Source organism: Eurosta solidaginis, chromosome X (assembly GCF_040869045.1).
Source record: "Eurosta solidaginis isolate ZX-2024a chromosome X, ASM4086904v1, whole genome shotgun sequence".
Lineage (NCBI taxonomy): Eukaryota > Metazoa > Arthropoda > Insecta > Diptera > Tephritidae > Eurosta > Eurosta solidaginis.
The window spans coordinates 150,111,303-150,136,326 of NC_090324.1; the positions used below are offsets into that span (position 1 = coordinate 150,111,303).

The 25,024-nt window shown below is 33.6% G+C and overlaps 2 protein-coding genes across 8 annotated transcripts in view; one reads left to right on the forward strand and one right to left on the reverse strand.

Moving 5' to 3' along the window:
* Nucleotides 1–25,024, forward strand: part of MED26 (mediator complex subunit 26) — a 645,711-nt gene that overhangs the window by 133,542 nt on the left and 487,145 nt on the right. The gene's annotated exons all lie outside the window — the stretch shown is intronic.
* Nucleotides 15,282–16,797, reverse strand: LOC137234191 (putative nuclease HARBI1). Of its 4 annotated transcripts, XR_010947725.1 has the most exons (5): nucleotides 16,314–16,797; nucleotides 15,972–16,258; nucleotides 15,771–15,906; nucleotides 15,554–15,703; nucleotides 15,282–15,475 (listed from the first exon to the last, which is right to left on the reverse strand). XR_010947725.1 is itself a non-coding variant. In XM_067757801.1 (3 exons), the coding sequence occupies exons 1-3, from the start codon at nucleotides 16,640–16,642 to the stop codon at nucleotides 15,411–15,413; spliced, it is 681 nt and encodes a 226-aa protein (XP_067613902.1). In that variant the 5' UTR covers nucleotides 16,643–16,797; the 3' UTR covers nucleotides 15,282–15,410. The 4 variants fall into 4 exon arrangements, 1 of the variants encoding a protein (XP_067613902.1); XR_010947726.1 differs by having other exon boundaries at nucleotides 15,554–15,902; XR_010947724.1 differs by having other exon boundaries at nucleotides 15,554–15,906.

A 25,024-nucleotide genomic window follows, 5' to 3' on the forward strand; every position in this document is an offset into this window, starting at 1 on the left:
ATGTATTGGTGTATATAATGTATATCCCCTTCTATACGGTTTGAGGAATAGTCCCTTCCCCATAGCGATTGATTCCATATATCTATTATGACGGCTACCCTCAGCCAATTGCTCTTTTCCATTCCTGATAGCATTCAAAACTTTTGCTATAGCTGATCCACCAGATGCTATACCACCAAGTGCACCCAACGCTGTTAAAATTGGAAGTAGTGGTAAAATTCCACCAATTTTTGGGACTGGAATTATTCTCGGTATATTAATTTCTTTATTTTTAAAGCTAGACTCTACAGCATTCTTAGAAATGTTATAGGCCTCATTAAATGACTGCGGTTTCTTTTTGTTAAGTATGTTGATACCTCTCAAAAATTTTTTATTAGATGATACTTTACGAGTTTTCATCTTTTTCCGTTTTTTAAATTTAGATGTATTTCTTTTCTTATTTTTTAAACCCATTCCCAATTTGAGTTTTGCTTTCATTGCATTTGTAACGAACCAAGCGTTTGCCCATTCTTTGATATCACTATCCTTAGATGTTACACGTTGCCAGGCTTTCTCAGATAAAACTGTATCAGCTTGGTGTCTCTTATTTATATCTTTCGATTGGGAATATGCAATATCATGTTCTCTACAGGCTTCATCTAAAGAATTTATACCCTTATCTCCTCTTTCTATCCGTTGACGGAGTTTCGTTCCAGGACCACAAAATTGATATCCAGGTAAATGAAGCTCAATAGGTAAAGAATTAATCAAACTATTTACAAAACCCTGGTCAGCCTTTTTACGTATTCGTCCCATTAAGTGTTTGTTTTCTTCTTCTTCTTAATAATAATAATGAGAGTGTGTGTGGGTGAGTTATAATTAAATGGTGATTTTTATATTCGATGATGTAATATGTGGAAAACAAAGTACAATACGAGATTATTTTTGTATGGGTCGTCATAAGAACATTGATTCTTTCTATTTATGTCAAACTTATGCAAAAATTCCTAAACATATAATTCGTGATAATGCAAACATGATTATTGTGTTCAAACAAGATGAAATGAATCTTAAGCATATCTATAATGATCATGTTATCGGAGATATGTCATGCAAAACATTTTTTAAAATTTGTATAGAGTCTTGGAGAAATGAATACGGTGAAAACTCATCTGCTTTGCAGATGCCGTTCGGAGTCGGCATAAAACATGTAGGTCCCGTCCGGCCAATTTGTAGGGAAAATCAAGAGGAGCACACCGCAAATTGGAAGAGAAGCTCGGCCTTAGATCTCTTCGGAGGTTATCGCGCCTTACATTTATTTTTATTTTTATAAAAGATCTATAAAAGACATATACCACAACAGATTCTTATCAGATACACAGCTGATAGGTAACAGATTTACCAGATTCTTATCAGATACACAGCTGATAGGTAACAGATTTATCAAAATCATGTCAAATAATCATATGACTGTATTAGGAAATCTTGTTAAGATCAGGAAAGTATTAAAAGAAAAACTTAAAAGAACGAAATTGGGAGAATTTGATAGAATGAACTTGTTGGAGGATACATTTAAACCCATTTCGAAACCATTAAATGAATTAGTTGATAATTTGAAAAACTCTAGTAACAAAAACAATGTTACCAATTATAATGGTGATGATGATGATGAAATTTGGCAGGCGGGGAGTGCAAAAGAAAGTAAAGACATGGAAGTTGATACATTGCCAACCGTTGAAAATTATGTGAATGATAATGGTATTGATAGTAAAACAAACATATATTCGAACGATGCAGATTTAGAATATTCTACAGATAGTTCTCGGAAAGAAAATGTTGAGAGGCAAGTGATGAAGAAACCTACAAAAAAGAAGCGAAAGCCTATTTATATTATTAATGAGCAATGTTTTAATAAAAAACAAAAACCAGATAATTTTGTTAGCGTTAGACGAAAAATAAATTTTATGAACGACTGCGAAAGACCAGCTTTGTATATTCCAAGTAAACCTCATGATGACGAATTAATAAAAAGAGCTGTACAAAGAAATGTAATGAAAACTGAATCAGATATCGATAGAAAACCTGAAAAGCGAAAATCTGGTGATATCATTAATGAGCAATGTTTTGATAAAACCCAAAAATTAGATAGTGTTATCGGCGTTAAAGAAAAAATAAATTTATATGAATAATTGTGAACGACCAGCCGCGCATATTCCCAGTAAACTAAATGATGAACAATTACTAAACAAGGCTGTAGAAAGTCAAAATCAAGGTGATACTTTAAATGATAATACTTCTCTAACTGAACATGATATTTTGAGAAGAATCGAAGAAGAACCTAATATGCGGGAAAGACATACACCTGTGGAAAGTCTAAATCAAGCTGAAACTTTAAATGATAATACTACTCTAACTGAACATGATATTTTGAGAAGAATCGAAGAAGATCCTAAAATGCGGGAAAGACATAAACCTGTTAACCGTCAGAGTAAAAATCAATTAAATGAATATTATAAATGGGTTAAGCTTACTCACTATATAGTTGATAATACAACTATATATTTTTTAAAATTTTATTTATTTTATTTTAAAATATTAATATTAACATTGAAAATTTATAAATACACTGACACTAAAATTTTCGGTTTGAAATAATATTCAAAAATAAAGTAATTCAAAAAATAATTTACTAAAATAAAGTATATTTAAATAAAGTAGATAACTCCACATTTACTCCCCCTCCAGTGAAACGAAAAAAATTCATTTTTGAATATTAATTTACAGTGTATATTAAGTACTGTAAGATTTTTGTGTTATAGTTTGAAGAACATTTGAATTATGTGTTAATTGCGTTAAAGGTTTATGTTAGTATTGATGTAAGTACCCAATCTTTTGATGATTTGATGTATTTGATAGCTTATTTTTAGTTGTTGTTATTGTTTACTTATTGTATTAATATTTTATGTATATTAATATTTGGTTGTGTTACTGCAATGTTGTTTGTGAAATATTGTTATTTATCATGATGTGATTGAAGAATCTAGAATTAGGTTGAGTAATAGTAGATGGCAACTTTGTGTGCATAATTACTCAAAAATTAAAAACTTGTATTATGCAGAATATATGTTCAATATATAATTGTACTCTGCATAATGTATGTCCAAGTTGTTGATAAGGAAGTAAAATTTGATTCCGTTATTCGTTTGAGATTGATATGAAATTGTCATATGATTTTAATTTCAATATGAAAGAATTGATATATGTCAATAAAAATTATTTTAGGAAATCTTTGGAGATTTTTTAAAATTGATTATTGATTGTTGATTGTTTTTTTTTTTTTTTTTGAATTGAAAATGAGGTTGGTTAAATATGAATTTACTTGTATTGTGAAGTTTATATGTCTGTTGTTGCAAAATTTCTCATTTCTATAAATGATAAATATATACTTTTCAATATAAACTGGAGAAAGAGTGTACATAATTAATATAAATAATAAACTGAGTATTGTTTAAAATGTTGAAAATATATTAAATATATAAACACTAATTTAATTTAATAGTAATTTTAAATTAGTATTATTTAAAACAAAATCAATTAAAAAGTTAATAAATTGTTTGAATTGTTTAAAGAATGAAAATATTGTTGCAAATTAAATCTTTAAAAAGTAACTTATTTAATTTGAAAATATAAAAGATATAATCTGAAAAGATGAATGAATACAAATAAATAAACAATGCTTAACACTTGCTGCGAACTCCAAATTTTTAAAAATTGATTGTTGTAAATGTGTCAACAAAAATTTGATTGTTGGTAATAATAATCACTGTATTGTATGATGTTCCAAATTCTTTTTGTTATCAAAGAAATGTTGGTTGTTGTAAGTTGATGATTTTAAAATAGTCCAAATGTTACTGGTAAATTTTGCATCAATTATTCTCTCTGCGTTTAAAGTTTTGTTTAAATTGGTTATAATAATCTTCATTGAAAGAACAATGACACAATTTCTTGATTTAATTAGTATTTCTATATTTTATATTTAGTCTTATTTGGCAATTTATATAGAGATTTTGTTGTACTATCGGATTTATTTTAAATTGTAGGAGAAATAAATTGTCTTTTGATTTTTTGCTAAAATTTTCACTATTTTAAATTGGTAGTATGAATTCCGTTTAAAGTTTATACGTTTGAATAATTATAATTTCATTATAATTTTTGTTCTATTTTAATTGTTTGCTTTTAAAAAGATTACTAATCACGTACATTATAAGACGTTCTAAATTTTATTAATTAATTCAATTCGGTAAAATATTGCATTTTTAAATAGCTTTCTTACAATAGTTAATTATAATTATTTTTGGTGAAATTACTGTTTGCTCATCTTTTAAATTTTGATTGAAGATATTCCTTTAAGTATTTTTGTATTTTCTTCTTATTGATTCGCAATGGATTTAGATAAGTTTATTGTTGTTGATGGTCCGATGGACAGGCTCGCCATTATATAGTTGATAATACAACTATATATTTTTTTAAATTTTATTTATTTTATTTTAAAATATTAATATTAACATTGAAAATTTATAAATACACTGACACTAAAATTTTCGGTTTGAAATAATATTCAAAAATAAAGTAATTCAAAAAATAATTTACTAAAATAAAGTATATTTAAATAAAGTAGATAACTCCACACTCACCCCCCCCCCCCCCCCCCCCCCCCCAATTTACTATTACACAATATAAAATTGCTTAAAGATATTAAACTGCTTGATAAATCTTAAGCATATCTATAATGATCATGTTATCGGAGATATGTCATGCAAAACATTTTTAAAAATTTGTATAGAGTCTTGGAGAAATGAATACGGTTTTGTTGTTATAAGTAAAAATGATCCTATAAATAAAGGTCGATATGGAAAGGTTTCGATAATTTTATACAGCTATAAAAGATCTATAAAAGACATATACCACACCAGATTCTTATCAGATACACAGCTGATAGGTAAAAGATTTACCAGATTCTTATCAGATACACAGCTGATAGGTAACAGATTTATCAAAATCATGTCAAATAATCATACGACTGTATTAGCAAATCTTGTTAAGATCAGGAAAGTATTAAAAGAAAAACTTAAAAGAATGAAATTGGGAGAATTGGATAGAATGAACTTGTTGGAGGATACATTCAAACCCATTTCGAAACCATTAAATGAATTAGTTGATAATTTGAAAAACTCTAGTAATAAAAACAATGTTACCAATTATAATGGTGATGATGATGATGAAATTTGCCAGGCGGACAGTGCAAAAGAAAGTAAAGACATGGAAGTTGATACATTGCCAACCGTTGAAAATTATGTGAATGATAATGATATTGATAGTAAAACATACATATATTCGAACGATGCAGATTTAGGATATTCTGCAGATAGTTCTCGGAAAGAAAATGTTGAGAGGCAAGCGATGAAGAAACCTACAAAAAAGAAGCGAAAGCCTATTGATATTATTAATGAGCAATGTTTTAATAAAAAACAAAAACCAGATTATTTTGTTAGCGTTAGACGAAATATAAATTTTATGAACGACTGCGAAAGACCAGCTTTGTATATTCAAAGTAAACCTCATGATGACGTTTTAATAAAAAGAGCTGTACAAAGCAATGTAATGAAAACTGAATCAGATATCGATAGAAAACCTGAAAAGCGAAAATCTGGTGATATCATTAATGAGCAATGTTTTGATAAAACCCAAAAATTAGATAGTGTTATCGGCGTTAAAGAAAAAATATATTATATGAATAATTGTGAAAGACCAGCCACGCATATTCCCAGTAAAGTAAATGATGAACAATTACTAAACAAGGCTGTAGAAAGTGAAAATCAAGCTGAAACTTTAAATGATAATACTTCTCTAACTGAACATGATCTTTTGAGAAGAATCGAAGAAGATCCTAATATGCGGGAAAGACATACACCTGTAGAAAGTCTAAATCAAGCTGAAACTTTAAATGATAATACTACTCTAACTGAACATGATATTTTGAGAAGAATCGAAGAAGATTCTAATATGCGGGAAAGACATAAACCTGTTAAACGTCAGAGTAAAAAACCAATTAAATGAAGATTATAAACGGGTTAAGCATACTCACCCCCCGAATTTACTATTACACAATATAAAATTGCTTAAAGATATTAAAATGCTTGATACATTGTATGAACTGAATAGCGATTCAAATGGACAATGGCGATTTGGACACAAACCATTAAAATTTAGTTCTAAAAATGTTTTACAGATTGGTAGAGATAAATGGAAAATGACACCAGGTCTGCCTCGAGTTAATATTTCATAGAAAACCACAACATTATAAAAAGGGTGATTTGCACACCTATCGACAGATTTTATTAGATACAAAAGCTCACAAGCGTAACTATAGCCCAGATAGTCAAATTAAGGGGACAAAATCGTATAAATATTTACATATTATCAGGAAATTATTCAATTATGATCCACACTCGTTCATAAGGGGTAGAGGTTTATTGAAATGAATCGATTGCCGTGAAAATATTTATCAGTATTGGGATAATCCTAATGAGTTGGTGGACAGATTGAGGTTGCTTATATCTTCAACAAGTGCTGGTCATAACAATCATCAAAACGAGATTATATCAATTATTGAAGAGTTGCGAGAAGCAAATATTATTAAGTAATATGAGTATAAATAAATTTGGGCATTTCTCATTTGGTAATAGTCGGTCGAAAACAATGCTAGACCGAAATAAAAACCTTAATTTAAACAAGAAAAGAATAATTAACCTAGCTGCTCCTATAGAAGACGATGATGCCATTTCGAAAGTATTCTTTTTCGAAGCTTTAAATAAGATAAAAACTAAATAAGAACATCAAATCAGAGAAATAAATACAATCCTGAATAATAGTATTGAAAATGATGTATCGATACTTGAGGAATTAATAGATCGGCGAATAAAAAGTGAATGTGGGGAGGAATTAAGTAATATAAACAACTATTTATCTATTATTGAGGATTATTTGATGCGTTTCGTTGTATTGAAAGAACATCCCACGGAAAAAGATGTAGAAGTGCTAAAAATAAAGTTCCCTACTATAAAAGCATTAACAAAATGAATAACAAAAGAGCTATTGTAGAAGAATTAGATAAACAAGCTAGAAAAAATTTTAAACGAAGACGTGTATTATTAAAGGAATCGATGATTTATGGCAAGCTGACTTGGTGGTAATGACTCAGTATTCAAATAGTAATAATCATTATCAGTATCTATTAACTGTAATCGATACATTTTCCAAAAAACGATGGGCTGAAGCAGTTAAAGATAAAACTAAAGAAAATGTCACAAATGCAATGGCTAAGATTTTAAATTCAAGTAACCGAATACCGAAAAACCTGCAAACAGATGATGGAAATGAATTTTATAATACTAGCTTTAAGAGATTATTACAAACAAAAATATAAATCATTATTCAACATTTTCATCATTAAAAGCATCTATAATAGAGCGATTCAATAGAACATTAAAAGGAATGATGTGGAAAGAATTTAGTTTTCGGGGAACTTATAAATGGATTGATATCTATAAAAATTTAGTCAATGATTATAATAATACTATTCACAGCACCATCAAAATGACTCCAAATGAGGTAAATTCCTCGAATGAACAACATTTATTGGATACTGCATACAACAATTTAAAAGTTTTTCATAGACCAAAATTTTAAATTAATGATGCGGTTAGAATAAGTAAATATAAACATGTATTTGAAAAAGGGTATACACCAAATTGGACAAAAGAAGTTTTTAAAATAAAGTCAATTAAAAACACAGACCCTACAACATATATACTTGAAGACTATCAAGGTAATGCTATTAAGGGAGGATTTTATGAATATGAACTTTTGAAAACTAAACTCCCTCACGTATATTTAATTGAAAAAGTCTTGAGACGTCGAAACAATAGAGTTTATGTTAAATGGTTACGATTCTCTTCTGAACACAATTCCTGGGTGGATGTCAATGATTTAAATTAATAAAGTAAATAAATAAACAAATAAATAGAAAAGTGTTTTAATAATTATTTCAGTTAAGTATTTAATGATAGCCTATCAACATGTCGATTACATTAACAATAAGTGGTAATTCATCTATACTGATTGCAAATTATTTCCCTCCCATAGAACTCAAACAAGATTATGTCTGTGGGTTAATCAGTTTTGACTCCCAAATGTGGACAAAGAAAACAATTTGTTTCACATTGGAATGAATGTTATTGAGATACCTGTCGGAACATATGAAATGGATGGTATAGTTGAGACAATTACTAAAATATATGACCCTTCAAATCAAGGGTATATTGATATAAGCGCTAACCCTAATACATTTCGAACTGAAATTTTGAGCTTTAAGGAAGAAGTAAATTTTGATAAAGAACGCTCGAATTGGTCCATTACTAGGATTCAGTAGAAGAGTACTAAAGCCCGGGATTGTTCATTACTCCGACAATCCAGTGGATATAACAAAAATAAACACGATATCTGTTGAATGTAATATCATCAACGGATCATATATAAATGAACTATCTGTGCATACAAATCAGTTTTCACTTAGAGTTAGTCCAGGATATAAAATCTCAGAAACACCTGCTAATGTTATATATTTACCGGTTAATACACGTCAAATAAGCACTCTAGTTCTTAGAGTTGTTGATCAAACTGGTAGCTTGGTTAATTTTCGTGGAGAGAACATATCAATAAGACTCCATTTAAAACCTATCTAAAAATGATAATTTTTAATAAAAAGCCACCACATGCAGATTTTTTGAATAGTTTTCAATCAGCCTCAAAAGTATTGGCTACAAAAACAAAAAATCGACTCTCTTAAGAAGTAAAATCTCCTGTTCAATATAAAATTGATTTAACCCCCGCGAATAAGGAGTTCCTAATAAGTCTAGGATTTAGTTTAAAAAATGAGTGATATAATAAACGTTTTGTCCAAACCCATATTTGATAATAGTATAATAAAAAAGGATTACCATAGCTACATACCATATCTGCAATCGTTTCAAAACAATGATGAAATTCGGATCCCTATACAAAATCAAGACCTATATGTGTTACCTAGTGAGAGTGTTTTATACATTGAGGGATTCATATCAAATAGTAATTCGCAAGTTTCAAAAACTGTGCAGCTGCTTAATAACACTGGACCACGAATTTCAACTTTTTCTCTTTACCAGAAACGCCGTTATGAAATTCGTATGTAAAATCACCCCCTGATTTCGAAAATTGAGTTCCTTTTTGATTCTATGGTACCGTTTTTGAGATATTTGCAATTTACCGTTATTCGAAAAAACCAAAAAGATGGTTCCATTTAATGACGTATATCTCACGAACGGGTCAAGCAATTGCAAAAAAGTTTACAGAATAGAAAAGGCGATAAAATTTGATATAAATGCATTGTACATTGTTTTTTCCTCAACCAGATAGTTTTCGAGATATTAGCTTATAATTTCAGATTTTTGTTTTTTTTTTTATGAAAAAATATGAAAAAAAATACTTTTTGCGAGGGCAGCATTCCAAATCACAACTTTTTTTCCAGATATTTTTTCTCTACGTAAAGCTCTGTTTAATTAGAAAAAAGATAAGCTATCATCGAAGAAAATCGATGCAAAACTACGTAAGTTATATGCGATCAAATAAAAATACCCAGGTTGCGCAACTTCAATGTATGTATACATACATATATTAAAGGTATAAAGTGCAAATGGGATATTATCCGGATAAACGAATAACACCATAACAATGATAATACTTTTTCTTTAAATAAATCAAATAGTACTTTTAATACTCGAATTGTTTTATAGTAGGTAGAGTGATTGCATCGAAAGGAAGAGTGGTTGGGTTCGAAACCTACTGTAGGCATGTAGTTATAAACATGTATTTCCGTCACTTATGGGTAAGTATGCAGGTAGATTTTCAAAACTAAAAGACACAGAAAATTTTTAAAGCCTACATCTAAAGCAGGTAGTATTTTCTTTTCCCGGCTTCGTATAAAAAGGAACCCTTTTGTCAAGGTAAAATTTGATTTCTTCAATTTTATTCTTGTTCCGAGTATAAATATGAGTTAATGCGCCTTGAAACTTCATAACATGTGCAAAGCTCGCCGGAGATAGTTCAGTTCATAAGTCAAATTTCAAAACAGTGATTTATTAAAAAAAATAAAATGGGTAAAAGGACGCGAGAATTTGAGTGTAATAACGATCCAGATATGTTTTGTTTCATTTGTGGCCAATATACTATCATAAGGCGACGACGAGTGTTCTCAGATCATATGAAAACTTTATACTCCAAGTATTTTGGCATTGAGCCTAAAAATGCTGAAAAGCCAAGGACACCGAACACTTTGTGTATATCGTGTCGAGTAGAATTGATTCAGTCGGAATCAGGACAACAAATAAAATTTGATACACCAATGATATGGAGAGAACCTACTTGCCATTCAATAGAGTGTTATATTTGTCAAACAAAAGTACTTGGCGTTGGAAGATAAAGAAGAGTAACCTATGCCAGCCTGCCTACAGTGACATTACCAGTACTACATTCAACGGCAGTTGCGTATCCAGTTCTATTGTCAACAGTAATATCTGAGTGCGGGGAATCAAGTTGTACTGAATTTCGCATGGGAAACGAGAGAAACGTTCTGTCACAAGCACAACTTAATGATTGGATAAGAGATTTCGAACTATCCAAGGAAAAGGCCGAGATCCACACTTCTCGTATGCAACAATTTAAATTTGTGTCATCCGATGTTAAGGTGATATATTGTAGAACTCGCCACGAACCATTTTCCAAACACTATACCAAGAAAGACAGTATATGCTACTGCAACGACATTCCTGGTTTATTCAAAGAGTTTGGTCAAACATATGATTCAAAAGAGTGGCGATTGTTCATAGACAGCAATAAACTGAGTTTGAAGGCTGTATTATTGCATATTGGTAACAAAAAGTCTTCTATCCCGATCGCACATGCAGGAAATACAAAGGAAACCTACGAGGAAATGCAAAAACTACTAAAATTTATCAAATATGAAGAGCATGATTGGAAAATATGTTCTGATCTCAAAGTCGTTGCAATGCTATGCGGTCTACAAAGTGGCTACACCAAGCACTGCTGCTTCCTCTGCAAGTGGGATAGCCGAGCTCGTGAGGACCCCTACGTCAGAAAGGATTGGCCGGAAAGAGTCGAGTTTACCGTTGGTGTGGATAGCACCAAATACACCCCTCTTGTCAAGAAAGAGAAAATCATACTTCCACCCTTACACATCAAGCTCGGTCTCATTAAAAACTTTGTTAAGGCTTTGGACAAAGAAGGCGAAGAATTCGACTATTTGAAAACAATTTTTCCAGATATTTCTCAAGACAAGGTAAAGGAAGGTATTTTTGTTGAACCACAAATAAAAAAGTTGATCAACAATAATCAATTCAAAGGACTACTCTCATCAGTTTTCTCGGTAGACACAAAAGCCCTAACTAAGAGCAGATAGTGAACGACTTAATCAATAATTATGCGAAAATGGGTAAATATTAAAGGCTTATTAAAATTAATTTCTCAAAATTTTATAACTTGTTTACCTAACTAATATTTTCTTTCCAGGCGTAAATATATCTTTAAAAAATCACTTTCTGCACTCACATTTCAGCTTTTTTCCAGCAAATCTTGGCGACGAAAGTGACGAAAATGGCGAAAGGTTTCATCAGCAAATGAAATTAATTGAGAATCGATATTAAGGATTCTGGGACGTCGCAATGATAGGTGATTACTGCTGATTTCTCATAAGAGAAACCGATCCTAAACTGAATAAGCGTCAAAGTAGAACACATAGGGCCGATTTCACCAACTCGACTTAGGCTAAAACTTAGTTGTGACTTAAGTTAGTCCAGATTTGCGGCTTAGTTTTTTTTCGGTTTCACCAACTTAGTTACTTAACGAAATTGACATACAACAACCCTATCAACTGTTTTATACATAGTAGTATTTTTTGCTACTCTTTAATTTCACGCAACCCAATCCATTTGAAGTATTGTCAGTTACGGCTGTCAGCTGCACAACTTTTAATAAAATTATAATAAAAATAATAACATCTAATATGCGGGTGTAAGCGGTTTTGGTAGTTATTTAATGTATGAGAGTGGTACAAGTGGTCTGCTACCTGCAAGCTCTCTGAATTCAATTGGCGCTAACACTGAGGCGACACTTGTGCACATGCATCCAGGTAATGTGCCACAGAAGCAAGCAATGCAAGAGCAACTACAACGTTGTATCTCGATAAATTTATATTCGGTGCTGCGAGAGTAATATCAAGGGAAGGATCAACAGGTGCCCGAGGTCGCGACTGAGCCAAGTACACCCATTGAAGAAAGAGGGCCAAGCAGTAAAAAGCAGAAACTAAGCGAAGATGATGTGGGTAAGTAACATTGAATAATCGATTAGACAGGCTTGATCTGTATAAAAATATTGCCAAAAACTCACTTGGAGAATTCTCCAAAGCCCTTCTGGTCTTGTTTACAGAAGACCTAAATTTGTATGCTCAAAAACCTCGGACAGGTTTTCGCCATTGCAGCACAATAAAACCTTGCTAGCTGTAATAACGTAACTCTTATTTTTTTCTGCAGCAACTTCGGGAGCAACATCAAGCACTGTTACAACAACAGCAGCGTCCCCTAATAGCGACAGCACCGGCGATTATAGCGAAACAAATAACCCATCTGCAACAGTTGCAGCAGCGCCGGCGTAGAAATGACAGATAGAAAACCGGCGTGCATGTGAGTTAATGCGCGTCAAGTTCGACGCACTTGTCATAGCAGGAAAGGAACACCCAAGTAACATCGTGCAAGCTTTATTACGATTTGTAAAACATTCACGCCCAATAGTGTTGTACAGTCTTAGCAAGGAATTGTTAACGGACTTGTATGTAGAGCTGAAAACCAACTCTAATGTCACAAATTTGCATTTGACTTGAAATTGGCTACGTTACTATCAAATATTGCCCAATCGCACACATCCAGAAGTAAATATGAATGGTAATAGTGGTTACCTCTTGACTGGTTATACCATAGGCTAATATTCTTAGTTTATTTAGAGTGTGCAAACAATTGTATTCAAATTAATAATATATCGGACGAATATATACCACGGTTTTAAGTTTACTTTTGCTGTAATTATTTTTAAATTGGTTTTACTTCCTTTAATTGGAAATAAAATCCACAACCTCAACCTCTTAGGTGCTCCTCCCATTTCGCCCGCTTGTGTTCATCCACAAGCAATCTGATGCGTTGGTTTATATCCCTTATTTGGGGGTCGCCTGGGTCGAGCTGTCTTATAAGGTCACGTTCTCTCGCTAAATTTGCGGCCTCCGCCGGGAAGTGGGGCCGAATTTCGGGAATTCTCCCGGCGGGAATGAAACGTGCCGAGGCGGATTCAATGACCTTGCGGAAAGCACGCTCCCCTTGGCGGGCATCAGTCGGGATAGGGAGGGCAGCAAAGAGGTTGCCTATTGAGAATATAAGAAGAATTGAAGAATATACAGAATTGTATTCCTCCCACTTTCCTTTTTTACATTTTTTGAAAGTGCGTTTATCTGTAACGATGAAGTCGGCGGTTTGCTCGGACGAAATAAGTATAGGCGGGTGGTCGGATGCCAATGTTACCATCGGCTGCCAGTTTACGAGTTCTGCGCTCACGATTGAAATATTCGGCGAACTGTGACAGCTTCCTACCATACGTGTGGGGGCGTCTCCGTTTATTGTGCTGAACGTCGTTTCTTCTATTTGATCCGCCAACATCTCACCCCTACTGTCCGCCCGCCATAGATCGTGATGGGCATTGAAATCACCTAAGATAATGCGATTGTTGCCAGTGAGTAGGGCGCTAATATTAGGGCGGTAGATGTAGATGGTGATGATTTCTAGGTTTGCATCGCCTGACCGGACAGATAGGCCTTGACGTTCTAAGACATTGTCCCTGCGGTCGATGCCAGGATCATATATATATATATATATATATAATATAATATAATATATATAGATATTGCACAGAGTGGTGTATGATAAACGCGAGGCCGCCTCCATTTCCGCTCATGCGATCTTTTCTGTGGACATTATACCCAGAACAGGTTTGCAGTGCAGATCTTGCTGTGAGTTTAGTCTCTTGAATCGCAGCAATGCGAATATTGTGCCGCTTCATGAAATCGACTATCTCTGTGATCTTCCCAGTTAGTTCATTACAGTTTAACTGCAGAATACTGAAGTGCATAGCGGGAGACGTCGCCACTCTGGGAGTAAGTGACGGGTGACTACCGCTGGGTTGAGGAAGGCCAGGACGCAACTGCTGTTGTGGCCCTGGGATTGGGGGTCCTTGGGCAAGCATTGGGGTACTCGGTAGATTGGGGTTTGCGACCTGGCAACATGACGCAATGAAACCCGTCGGGGAGTTGCCGTTGCGGAGAGCAGAACATCTAGGAAAGTGGCACCGCCCAAGGCAGGAGCTTCTTTGGGCGGATGTCGCAAACATATATATTCTGTGCTGGCAAATGGTGCAAACGGTGAGTTGTTGGCGCCGCTGGGCGCGAGCAGCAGCGGGTACTAGTTGTGGCTTGCTGAGCAGCTTGGCTGCTGGAAGGTAGTGGGGGGGGGGCGCTAAGGCGTAGACTACGGGACGCCCTTGGACGTGAACAGCAAGGAGCCACAAAATATTTATAAAAGTTACGTGGACGTCGGGTTTTGGGATCAAGCCCAGAACAACCTGTCCGATGCAACCATCCCTTACACGAGACACAATGAACAGAGTATGGCCGTCCTAAAAATATTCTTTTCCGGCAGATGCAGCAAAACCATTTCTCAGGGCCGGGGTCAGGAGACGGACCCGGATTGGAATGGATACCTTCCCGGAGCAAGAGAATATGGAGCAGTCCCGCTGCAAGGAGCTGCTGGGAGGATGACAATTTGTGGGAGGGTCGCAACAAATTAAATGGGGTTACACTGAAATTAAAGTCCTTGGTCGGGAAAAATCCCGAGTCGCTCCGGTACATAGAACCGACTGCCTTGGAAAGCAGTCACTAAATATAATCAACAAAATTAATTACAGTGTTTATAAAGTATTAAATTATTATTATTTATATTAATAATATTATGCCAGTAGTTGTTTGTTGGCTAAACTGAAAGCAGCTCTCGTCAAATGTACGTTTTCTATTCCATTTGTTGTTTACTTGTAAGCAATTATATTCGTTTTAAATTTAAATTTTGTGAATTTATTTGGTTACTTTTTTCTTAATAAAAATATATTTGCATTTATTTAAAAGTAATAAGTTTAGACAGGAGCTCAACCAATTTTAACCAATGACCGCACTAGCAGCGTTTTAATGTACCATTTTGTAGCCACATCCATTGCACATAAGTTTGATCTTCTTCGCCTGGAAATAATATAAAATAAATGTTTAGTATGTTAAAAAATAGTTTTTGTTCTCTTGTGCTATTTATTCTTCACTCACAGATGCAACCAACAATACGTGCATCAAATGCGGATGGTATCAGTTTGGGGTTTCCTCGCAAAACACTTATGTTCACAATTTTTTTTGTGGGTACGCAATATTACAACAACCACATGGAAATCGCCCACTTCCACTGCAAATATCTGAGAACTGAGATACAATTTTTATTTTCCGCCTTCGGATTATTATTTTCGAGATTATTCGCGTCTTTTGATACCTCTCTCGATATTTTTGGTAGCGTATTAGCAGTCGACCCCTCAACTTAACTTTTACCCCGCTGCAAGGATCTGCTGGGAGAATGACAATTTGTGGGACGGACTCAACATGAAATGAAGCCGGACAGAACCGGCTGCCTTGGGAAGTGTTTATAAATTAATATAGAGATATTGTTTACCAATTACTATTCACGCATATTCACCTGGGGAATTGATTTTAATATGGCTGCAGTCCATTGCCCCAATTACACGCGGAAAATTTGCCTTTTCTTTAAAAGCAGCCTGTGTTTCCAAGCGCTCCTGTTCCGTTTGAGGAAATAACACAAAATCTGGTCGCAAGGATGCTAGATGGTAGGAAACTAGCGTAATTGCACGTGAGGCACTTGCTTTTAAAACTCCGGAAAGGTCTGCCACAATTTGCTGAAAAGATCCTGAAGCATAGAACCGGAGTGCGATGAAAAACATTTGATGTGGCTGCATTGCGTTGTTGCTGTAAACGAAGAAGTAATTTAGGGCAACATTTATAAAATATGATGTAAACTTACCGTGCTCCAAGATAAATTTTGTCTTTTATTAAAGAAAAAACAAACCAAGCAGCATCTTTGCACATACGAAATCGTTCGCGAAAGTCAACATCGTCATAATAAAGAAAAAAGTCAGGACGCTCTTTAATTTTTCTTTTTCGTCGAAGCACGATTACCTGCAGAGCTTCAAAGTCGCAATCACTTTCACCAGAGTCTCGAAGATCCATTAAATTTTTTACAATTTTTCCACCGAGAATACAAATAAAATAAAATAATTCAGAGAAATTGCAGATGTCAACAATAGCGGGGTTGCTATATTTGCATAACGAAATAAGTATCAAAACTGCCATTTAATTCGACTCAAAATTTGTACTACAGCAACACTGTTGAAAGTCGAGAATAAGCCAGCTGGCAGGTAGGCTTATCTGTGACTTAGCTAAGCATTGGTGGTGAAACAGAAAAATTAAAAAATATGACTTAACTAAGTTAAGTCGAGTTGGTGAAACCGGGCCATAATTATTTCGACTAAGTATATAGTAAAATCAAATAAAGATAAAGATTGTTAGAATATAGTATAAACATAAATAAATTAAAAAAAAAGTAAAAAATATGGGTAATTTCATTCATAAATTGAACTCTTAACTAAATAGAAACAGAGCATAGCTAGATATTTCACTCTTCTTTATACCATACATACGTTTTGAGGTATACGTTGAAATTGCGCAACCTGGGTATTTTTATTTGATCGCTTATAAATTACGTAGTTTTGCATCGATTTTCTTCGATGATAGCTTATCTTTTTTCCAATTAAACAGAGCTTTATGTAAAGGAAAAATATCTGGAAAAAAGTTGTGGTTTTGGAATGCTGCCCTCGCAAAAAGTATTTTTTTTTTCATATTTTTTCATAAAAAAAAAAAAATCTGAAATGATAAGCTCATAACTCGAAAACTGTCTGGTTGAGCAAAAAACAGTGTATGATGCATTTATAGCAAATTTTATTGTCTTTCTGATTCTGTAAACATTTTTGCAATTGCTTGACATGTTCGATATATACGTAATTAAAGGGAGCAATCTTTTTGGTTTTTCGAATAACGGTAAATTGAAAATATCTCAAAAACGGTACCATAGAATCAAAAATGAACTCGAATTTCGAAATCAGGTTTTGGTTTTACATACGAAATTCATAACGGCGTCTCTGGTAAATTTTGGCCGTCGACCAGTGTAATTGTATGGCGTATTTATTCGAGGAGATTCGATATGAAATTAATGGAATAGAAATTGATCGCACTAGAAAGTTGGGTATTGCAACAGCAATGAAAAATTATGTATCACTTAACGATTTTGAGAGTAAAAATCTAAAAAATGCAGGGTGGTGTCTATTTGAAAATATTAGCCTAAAGACTGGACATTTTAATTTTTGTATACCGTTGAAAAAACTGCTTGGGTTCGCTGAAGATTTTGATAAAATTATTGTTAATTGTAAACATGAATAATCTTAATACGAGCCAAAGAAGATGATGCTGTTATGACGTCAACTACACCATCGGAAAAGCTTTTATTAAAACTTTTAAATATTACATGGAAAGTGTCACATATTCAACTTTCAGACTCGTATCGGTTAACTATGTTGAGAACAATTAAAAGCAAACTACCACTAAACATTTCGTTTAGAAGTTGGGATGTTTATCATAACCCGTCTCTACAGGAAAGCACTAAAGTCAAATTGGTTGGTGAAAATGAAAGACCTCGCTATATTATTTTAGGATTTCAAAATGAAAATAAATTTACACATTGTGACTTATTGGATGTTAAAGTTCACCTCAACTCCACTACATATCCATATGATGATCTTAATATTAAATTTGATCGAAATCGGTATGCTCTATTATATGACATGTATTTGAAATTTCAACAAAGTTACTATGAACGCACTCCCCAACCACTTTTATCGCCTGATCAATTTGTTCAACATGCTCCAATAATTGTTTTAGATGTTACACATCACAATGAATCTATAAAAAGCGGTCCCATCGATATTCGGATTGAGCTAAAATTTCACAAGGCCGTATCTGCCAACACCGCTGCTTATTGTATACTCATTAGGCCGGGTCGATTTGTGGGGAGGAAAAAAAATCGCCCATTGCTCTGTGAAAATCATATTCTAGGGATCAAAATAAGAAATTTTGCCGAAGGAACCATACCTCTAAAACGAATTCTGATGTCCCCCAATTTGGGTCGAACTTTTGGGTAGGGGCAAATTTAAAAAAATCCCACTTTGACCCATTGTGCTCCAATCGAGTCCAAATGTATGACCGACCCCCACTAACTTTGGAGGCCCGACCCACCGATACCAGTGGCACACCCCCTGGAACCCCCCTGGGGGTTCACCATACAAACATTTAAAAAAATTGCCGGTTTTGCACTTTACATGAAAAAATCAGCTAAATGGCTATGTTTTTTCTTTATTTTTATTTATTTATTTATAATAATATTTATTATTTATTTATAATAATATCTATTTTTCTCTTATGAAATTTATTTAGTCAGAACATATGTAAATGAAAAAATTAATTTAAGTGAGTTATAGAAAAGAAACTAAAAAAAATTATTTAATGGTAATTTCCGATCAGTTTTATTAATTTATATGTAGTTTTTCAGCTTTACTGATCTATTAGGGTCAAGTGCAAATAAAATGTGATTTATTCCACCATTTAGCCCAACGTTTCGATAATTATCTTTATCTTCTTCAGGGGCGGTCTATATTTGTTTATAACAAAATACAAAAGACAAAAACAACATTAGAAATAAAATTGCAAGATCTAAATTACATAGTTTCAAACAAAGTTTTGCACAATTATAAATTTGAATTTTACATGAAATATTACTTCACAAACAATTATTTATATTCACTCACATTGGTATTTAAAAAACGATTTTATTATTACTTTACAAACAAATTAAATGCTACCATCACTATATGGTAAACTTGTCAAACTAAAACTAATTATCTGTGTCATAGGCATAATAAGTAAGTCGCGGCTATGTCTTGTGTATCTTCTTTCTTGTTCATTGCCTTTTCTCTGTTTTGCATTATTCTTAGGCTCTCGAGTGTGTACCTTGTTCTTTCTCTCGTCTCTTTGTCTATTATTTTTGTTGTTGTGAAATCTACTGTATGTTTGTTGTTTACCGCGTGTTGTGATAACGCCGTGCTGTGTTTTTCTTTGTTGATATCGGCTTGGTGCTCTGCAAGTCGTGTGTTTAGCGCTCTCTTCGTAGTGCCAATATATATTTTGTTGCAATGTTCAGTTTCATTTCCTTTGCACTCTATTTGGTATACCACGTTACTTTGTTGTTGTATGTCGATCGGGCTTTTTGTTTTTGTAAAGAATGTTGATAGAGTGTGGTTAGATTTGTAAGCCAGTGTTACTTTTGGGTTTTTTGTTATGTGTTGTGCTAGATTTTCTGAGAGCCTGGGAATATAGCTCGTACTAAAATATTGTTTTGGCTCATTCGGCGACTCTTTCGTTGTGGTTTGTGTGGGAATATTTATTAATTCTTGTTGTTTACGGTCAATTAGATTACATATTAATTTATTGGGATAATTGTTACTTCTTAGCGTCATTTTGATTTTTTCTATATTAGCGTTATGAAAACATTGATTGCTGATGGTCAGTACTTTATGTATGAAATTTTTGGCGGTATTTAATTTATACTTAAAGGGTTGTGATGAAAAGAAATTTATTAGGCGACCAGACGATGTAGGTTTTGTGTACCAGTCAAGTATAATTTTATTGTTAGCTCTATATATGCGGGAGTCTAAGAAGGGGATGTTGTTGTTTTTTCCATTTCAATGGTAAATTGCAGTCTATTGTGGTATTTGTTCAGTGTACTTAAGATAATTTCCGTGTCGCTTCGTTTTATTATTGCAAATACGTCGTCTACGTATTTGACAAGAAATTTGATACCAGTGTTTTGTTGTTGGTTCAGCTCAGAGTACATATTGTGTATAAGGTCGTCCATCACAATATCCGCTATGGTGGTAAAAATTTGTTTTTCGGTATGTTTGTGTGTTGTTGGACTTTTTCCCATTTTTTCATGACTATATTTATTGCTAAAGCCGTCGGTATGTTGGTGAAGAGCGAGACGACATCGAACTATACTAACACATCATCATTGCATACATTTACATCAGCTAATCTATTTTTCAAGTCAAATGAATTTTTAATGTTGTAGTCTTCTGATATTAGTGGCGTCAAGATTTTTCCTAAATATATGGACAATTCATAACATGGAACATTTATAGAAGACGAAATTGGACGTAAGGGGCATTCGGGTTTGTGGATTTTGGGTAAACCATAAAGTCTCGGTGCGGTTGCTGCCGAGCTTGCGAGCTGTTGTTTTTCTCTGTAGTTTATGTACTTTCCTTTGTATAATTCGTTTACAATGCTATTGTTTTTCTTTTGCAGTTTTGTTGTGGGATCGACTCTGACGACTTTGTATGTGTTCTTGTCGCCTAGTAGTTGGTTCATTTTCTCCATATAGTCTGTCTTGTATAGCGCAACAGTTCTATTTCCTTTATCCGCATCCGTAATAACTATGTTGTCTCTGTGTAAATGTAAAAATGTTCTAGTTTTGTTGTATGTCTCTATGATAAATTTTTCGGCTGAGTTTTGTTTTATATTACTTTTGAACTGTAAGATTCTGTGGCTAACTTGGCTTCTCGCGACTTCTTTATCTTTTTCGTTATATATAGTTTGAATTACTTGTTCTATTTCTGCAATTGTATGTATGGGTGAAAAATTAGTATTTGTTGTAGGTAGTGTGAATTTTCGTCCCAGGGATAGTAACCACATCACATCTTCGGGAAATTCGATGTTGGTTTTGTTCACAAACCAATTGCTGTTTATGTTGATTCCTAGTTTTCTTATTTTTTCGTATTTAAGTTTTTTCATTTTCGCTTCTAGTGTTGCTTCTTTCTCTTTTGCTATCTTCGTACTCAGAATTTTTTGTTTGGTGATGAACTGGTCAAATTCCTGGTCGCCTAATGCATATTTTAATTGTTGTTGTGCGTGAAAAATTAGATCTTTTGTTGTTTTGATGTTGATGTTGGTTTGTGTAAGTTCTATGTTTAATATTTTCGAGAGAAATTTCTGTTTGGTCTTTTCAATTTTTGTTTTTACTCTGCTTTCCGGGAGTAACTATTTAATGGTAATTTCCGATCAGTTTTATTAATTTATATGTAGTTTTTCAGCTTTACTGATCTATTAGGGTCAAGTGCAAATAAAATGTGATTTATTCCACCCTTTAGCCCAACGTTTCGATAATTATCCTTATCTTCTTCCGGGGCGGTCTATATTTGTTTATAACAAACTACAAAAGACAAAAACAACATTAGAAATAAAATTACAAGATCTAAATTACATAGTTTCAAACAAAGTTTTGCACAATTATAAATTTGAATTTTACATGAAATATTACTTCACAAACAATTATTTATATTCACTCACATTGGTATTTAAAAAACGATTTTATTATTACTTTACAAAAAAATTAAATGCTACCATCACTATATGGTAAACTTGTCAAACTAAAACTAATTATCTGTGTCATAGGCATAATAAGTAAGTCGCGGCTATGTCTTGTGTATATTCTTTCTTGTTCATTGCCTTTTCTCTGTTTTGCATTATTCTTAGGCTCTCGAGTGTGTACCTTGTTCTTTCTCTCGTCTCTTTGTCTATTATTTTTGTTGTTGTGAAATCTACTGTATGTTTGTTGTTTACCGCGTGTTGTGATAACGCCGTGCTGTGTTTTTCTTTGTTGATATCGGCTTGGTGCTCTGCAAGTCGTGTGTTTAGCGCCCTCTTCGTAGTGCCAATATATATTTTGTTGCAATGTTCAGTTTCATTTCCTTTGCACTCTATTTGGTATACCACGTTACTTTGTTGTTGTATGTCGATCGGGCTTTTTGTTTTTGTAAAGAATGTTGATAGAGTGTGGTTAGATTTGTAAGCCAGTGTTACTTTTGGGTTTTTTGTTATGTGTTGTGCTAGATTTTCTGAGAGCCTGGGAATATAGCTCGTACTAAAATATTGTTTTGGCTCATTCGGCGACTCTTTCGTTGTATATGGTCTACGAAATGGTAATTTCAATTCTACCTGCTGTGTCTTGTGGTGGCTTAAAAAAACAACACAAGCAATTTTACGATCTGCAATTGTGTCACAGTGATACCTTCATTTTTTAAAACGGTTGAATAAAAAACCCACACAATTATGTTTACGACATGCAAATACATCACAGTGATGCCTTGGTTTTAAAAGGGTTGTAAAAGCGCTAATTTCTAATAATTTTTTTAAATTTCTTTTCTATTAAAAAATAAACTCCAAAAGAAAAAGCATAGGCATTTCGCTGATTTTTTCATGTAAAGTGCAAAACCGGCGATTTTTTGAAATGTTTGTATGGTGAACCCCCAGGGGGTTCCAGGGGGTGTGCCACTGGCAGCGGTGTGTCGGGCCTCCAAAGTTAGTGAGGGTCGGTCATACATTTGGACTCGATTGGAGCACTCTAAATGGGTCAATGTGGGATTTTTCAAAATTTGCCCCTACCCAAAAGTTCGACCCAAATTAGGGGACATCAGAATTCGTTTTAGAGGTATGGTTCCTTCGGCAAAGTTTCTTATTTTGATCCCTAGAATACGATTTTCCAAGCGCAATGCAATCGACCCGCCCTAATACTCATCCATGATAAAATGTATGAATATATTCCATTTACAAGTGTTGTCAAAAAGATTATTTAGAAAAATAGTAGTAATTTTATGAAACTTCACACACACACACACACACAAGTATATTACGCATTGCTAACCACGCCGAAGTATGGAGAAAAATATAAAAAAAAATTTTTTAATTTTAAATAAAAATTGTTTTTATTTATTTGAAAAAGGTTTATTTGACAAAAAAAAGTAAGTATTTACATTGAGCCAAGTAGCCCTTATCTTTCTGAATGTATGTATATGGATGGATGTGACTGTGTCGGTATGTATTTTGTAGTTTGTTGATATTCCCATGTACAAACATATGTGATGGCATATACACAAAATGTTCAATATTCATATTTAAAAAAATATAATTTATGTATATGCTCTCATTTTTAAGGAGCCCAAATGGAGGGGGTTGGGGTGTACTACAGGTGTCCAACTGTTACTTTTTGTAGACGAGAAAAAAGAGGGGGTGGGGGGGGGGGATTGGGGAGCAGTGGCTCGATTAGAAATGTATGGGACTCAGGTGAAGTCGAGGACTCATTAGAGATATGAGGGAACATTTAAAAATTTGCGGCCTTTAAAAATGTAGGGCCCCCCATTTAACGATCCTAATTTTTTTACTCAAAAGGTGTCCAACTTATATACATTGAGACAAGTAGCCCTTATCTAAATGTATGTATATGGATGGGTGTGTCTGTGTCGGTATGCATTTTGCGGTTTGTTGATATATATAAGTTATATGCTGTCATGTTTACGGTAAAGCTCTGCTAAAGGTAAAAAGCTCTTAAGGTTTTTCTTATACACCACTAAGCTTTTTCTTATGCGCCACCTAGCGGAAGTTAGCCAGAACACAAACCAGAAGATCAGCCAGAACACAAACCGAAAAAACGTATGCGCCACCTAGCGGAAATGTTGAATGAACTTGAGAGGTGGTAAAAATTTCAGGTCAAGATAAATATAAACCTGGTTTCGTTCCTTCGGTCAGACTCAACCCAGACTGGTCCGAAAATAATTAACTTTTCCTATTCCTAAGACCAGACTGGCGACAGACTGGTCCAAAAGTAAAGAGTTTAGGGTGAGAGATGCACCGAGCTTTCCATACAAAATGTGGTCCAGAAGCCTCATAAACATACTAACCAGCGTACACAACCATTTCGATGAGAGTTGGAAGCACTCAACGAATGTGTACACATAATAGCGTTGCTGTTATTTTCAACCTTTTTCCCGAATCGCTCCATAAAGTTTTACTTAAAAAGTTAAAACAAATTATCAAACAATACTGATTTATCGACCTTTTCTTCTTAACTTTCCAGTTTGCTGGCTCTAGGTCTATGTTTTTCTTGCAAAAACTAATAAAACACAAGTTTTTCGTTCTGCCAATATATTTCGAATTACCGTCGGTAAACGTCTTCAGGACAAACTAATAACAACATAAAGCATTAATATAATAAATAATTATCCCTACAACAAACTTATTCATATATGTACATACATTTATTTACACGTTTGTACTGCTTAACGTGGAGTATAATACTAACTCTTTTTTGATAACAAAAATCTGTACGCCTGTGCTACGTTCTCTACATCAGATTTGTAATTTATTCTCTTGTCTGTCGGTGTGTTGATTATGTGCAGCATTTCTAATGTGAATATCTTCTTGTATTGTTTTTCTTGTTGGAGCACAGAAGCTTCATCAAAGTTTGGTGAGTGTTCATTGCTTGCACAGTGGGCCATTAGGGCCGTTTTATGGTTCTGTGTTTGTTTACAATATTTAAAATCAGATTTATGTTGTGCTAATCTGCCTTTTAATTTTGATTTTGTAGTTCCTACATAAAACTTGTTACAGGATTCGTTGGCATTACCTTTGCAAGGTATTTTATATATAATATTGCTTTTTTCCGCGGTTGGTATTTTTGACTTTGTTTTATTAAAAATGTGTTTTAGTGTGTTTACTGGTTTATGGGCCGCTCTGATA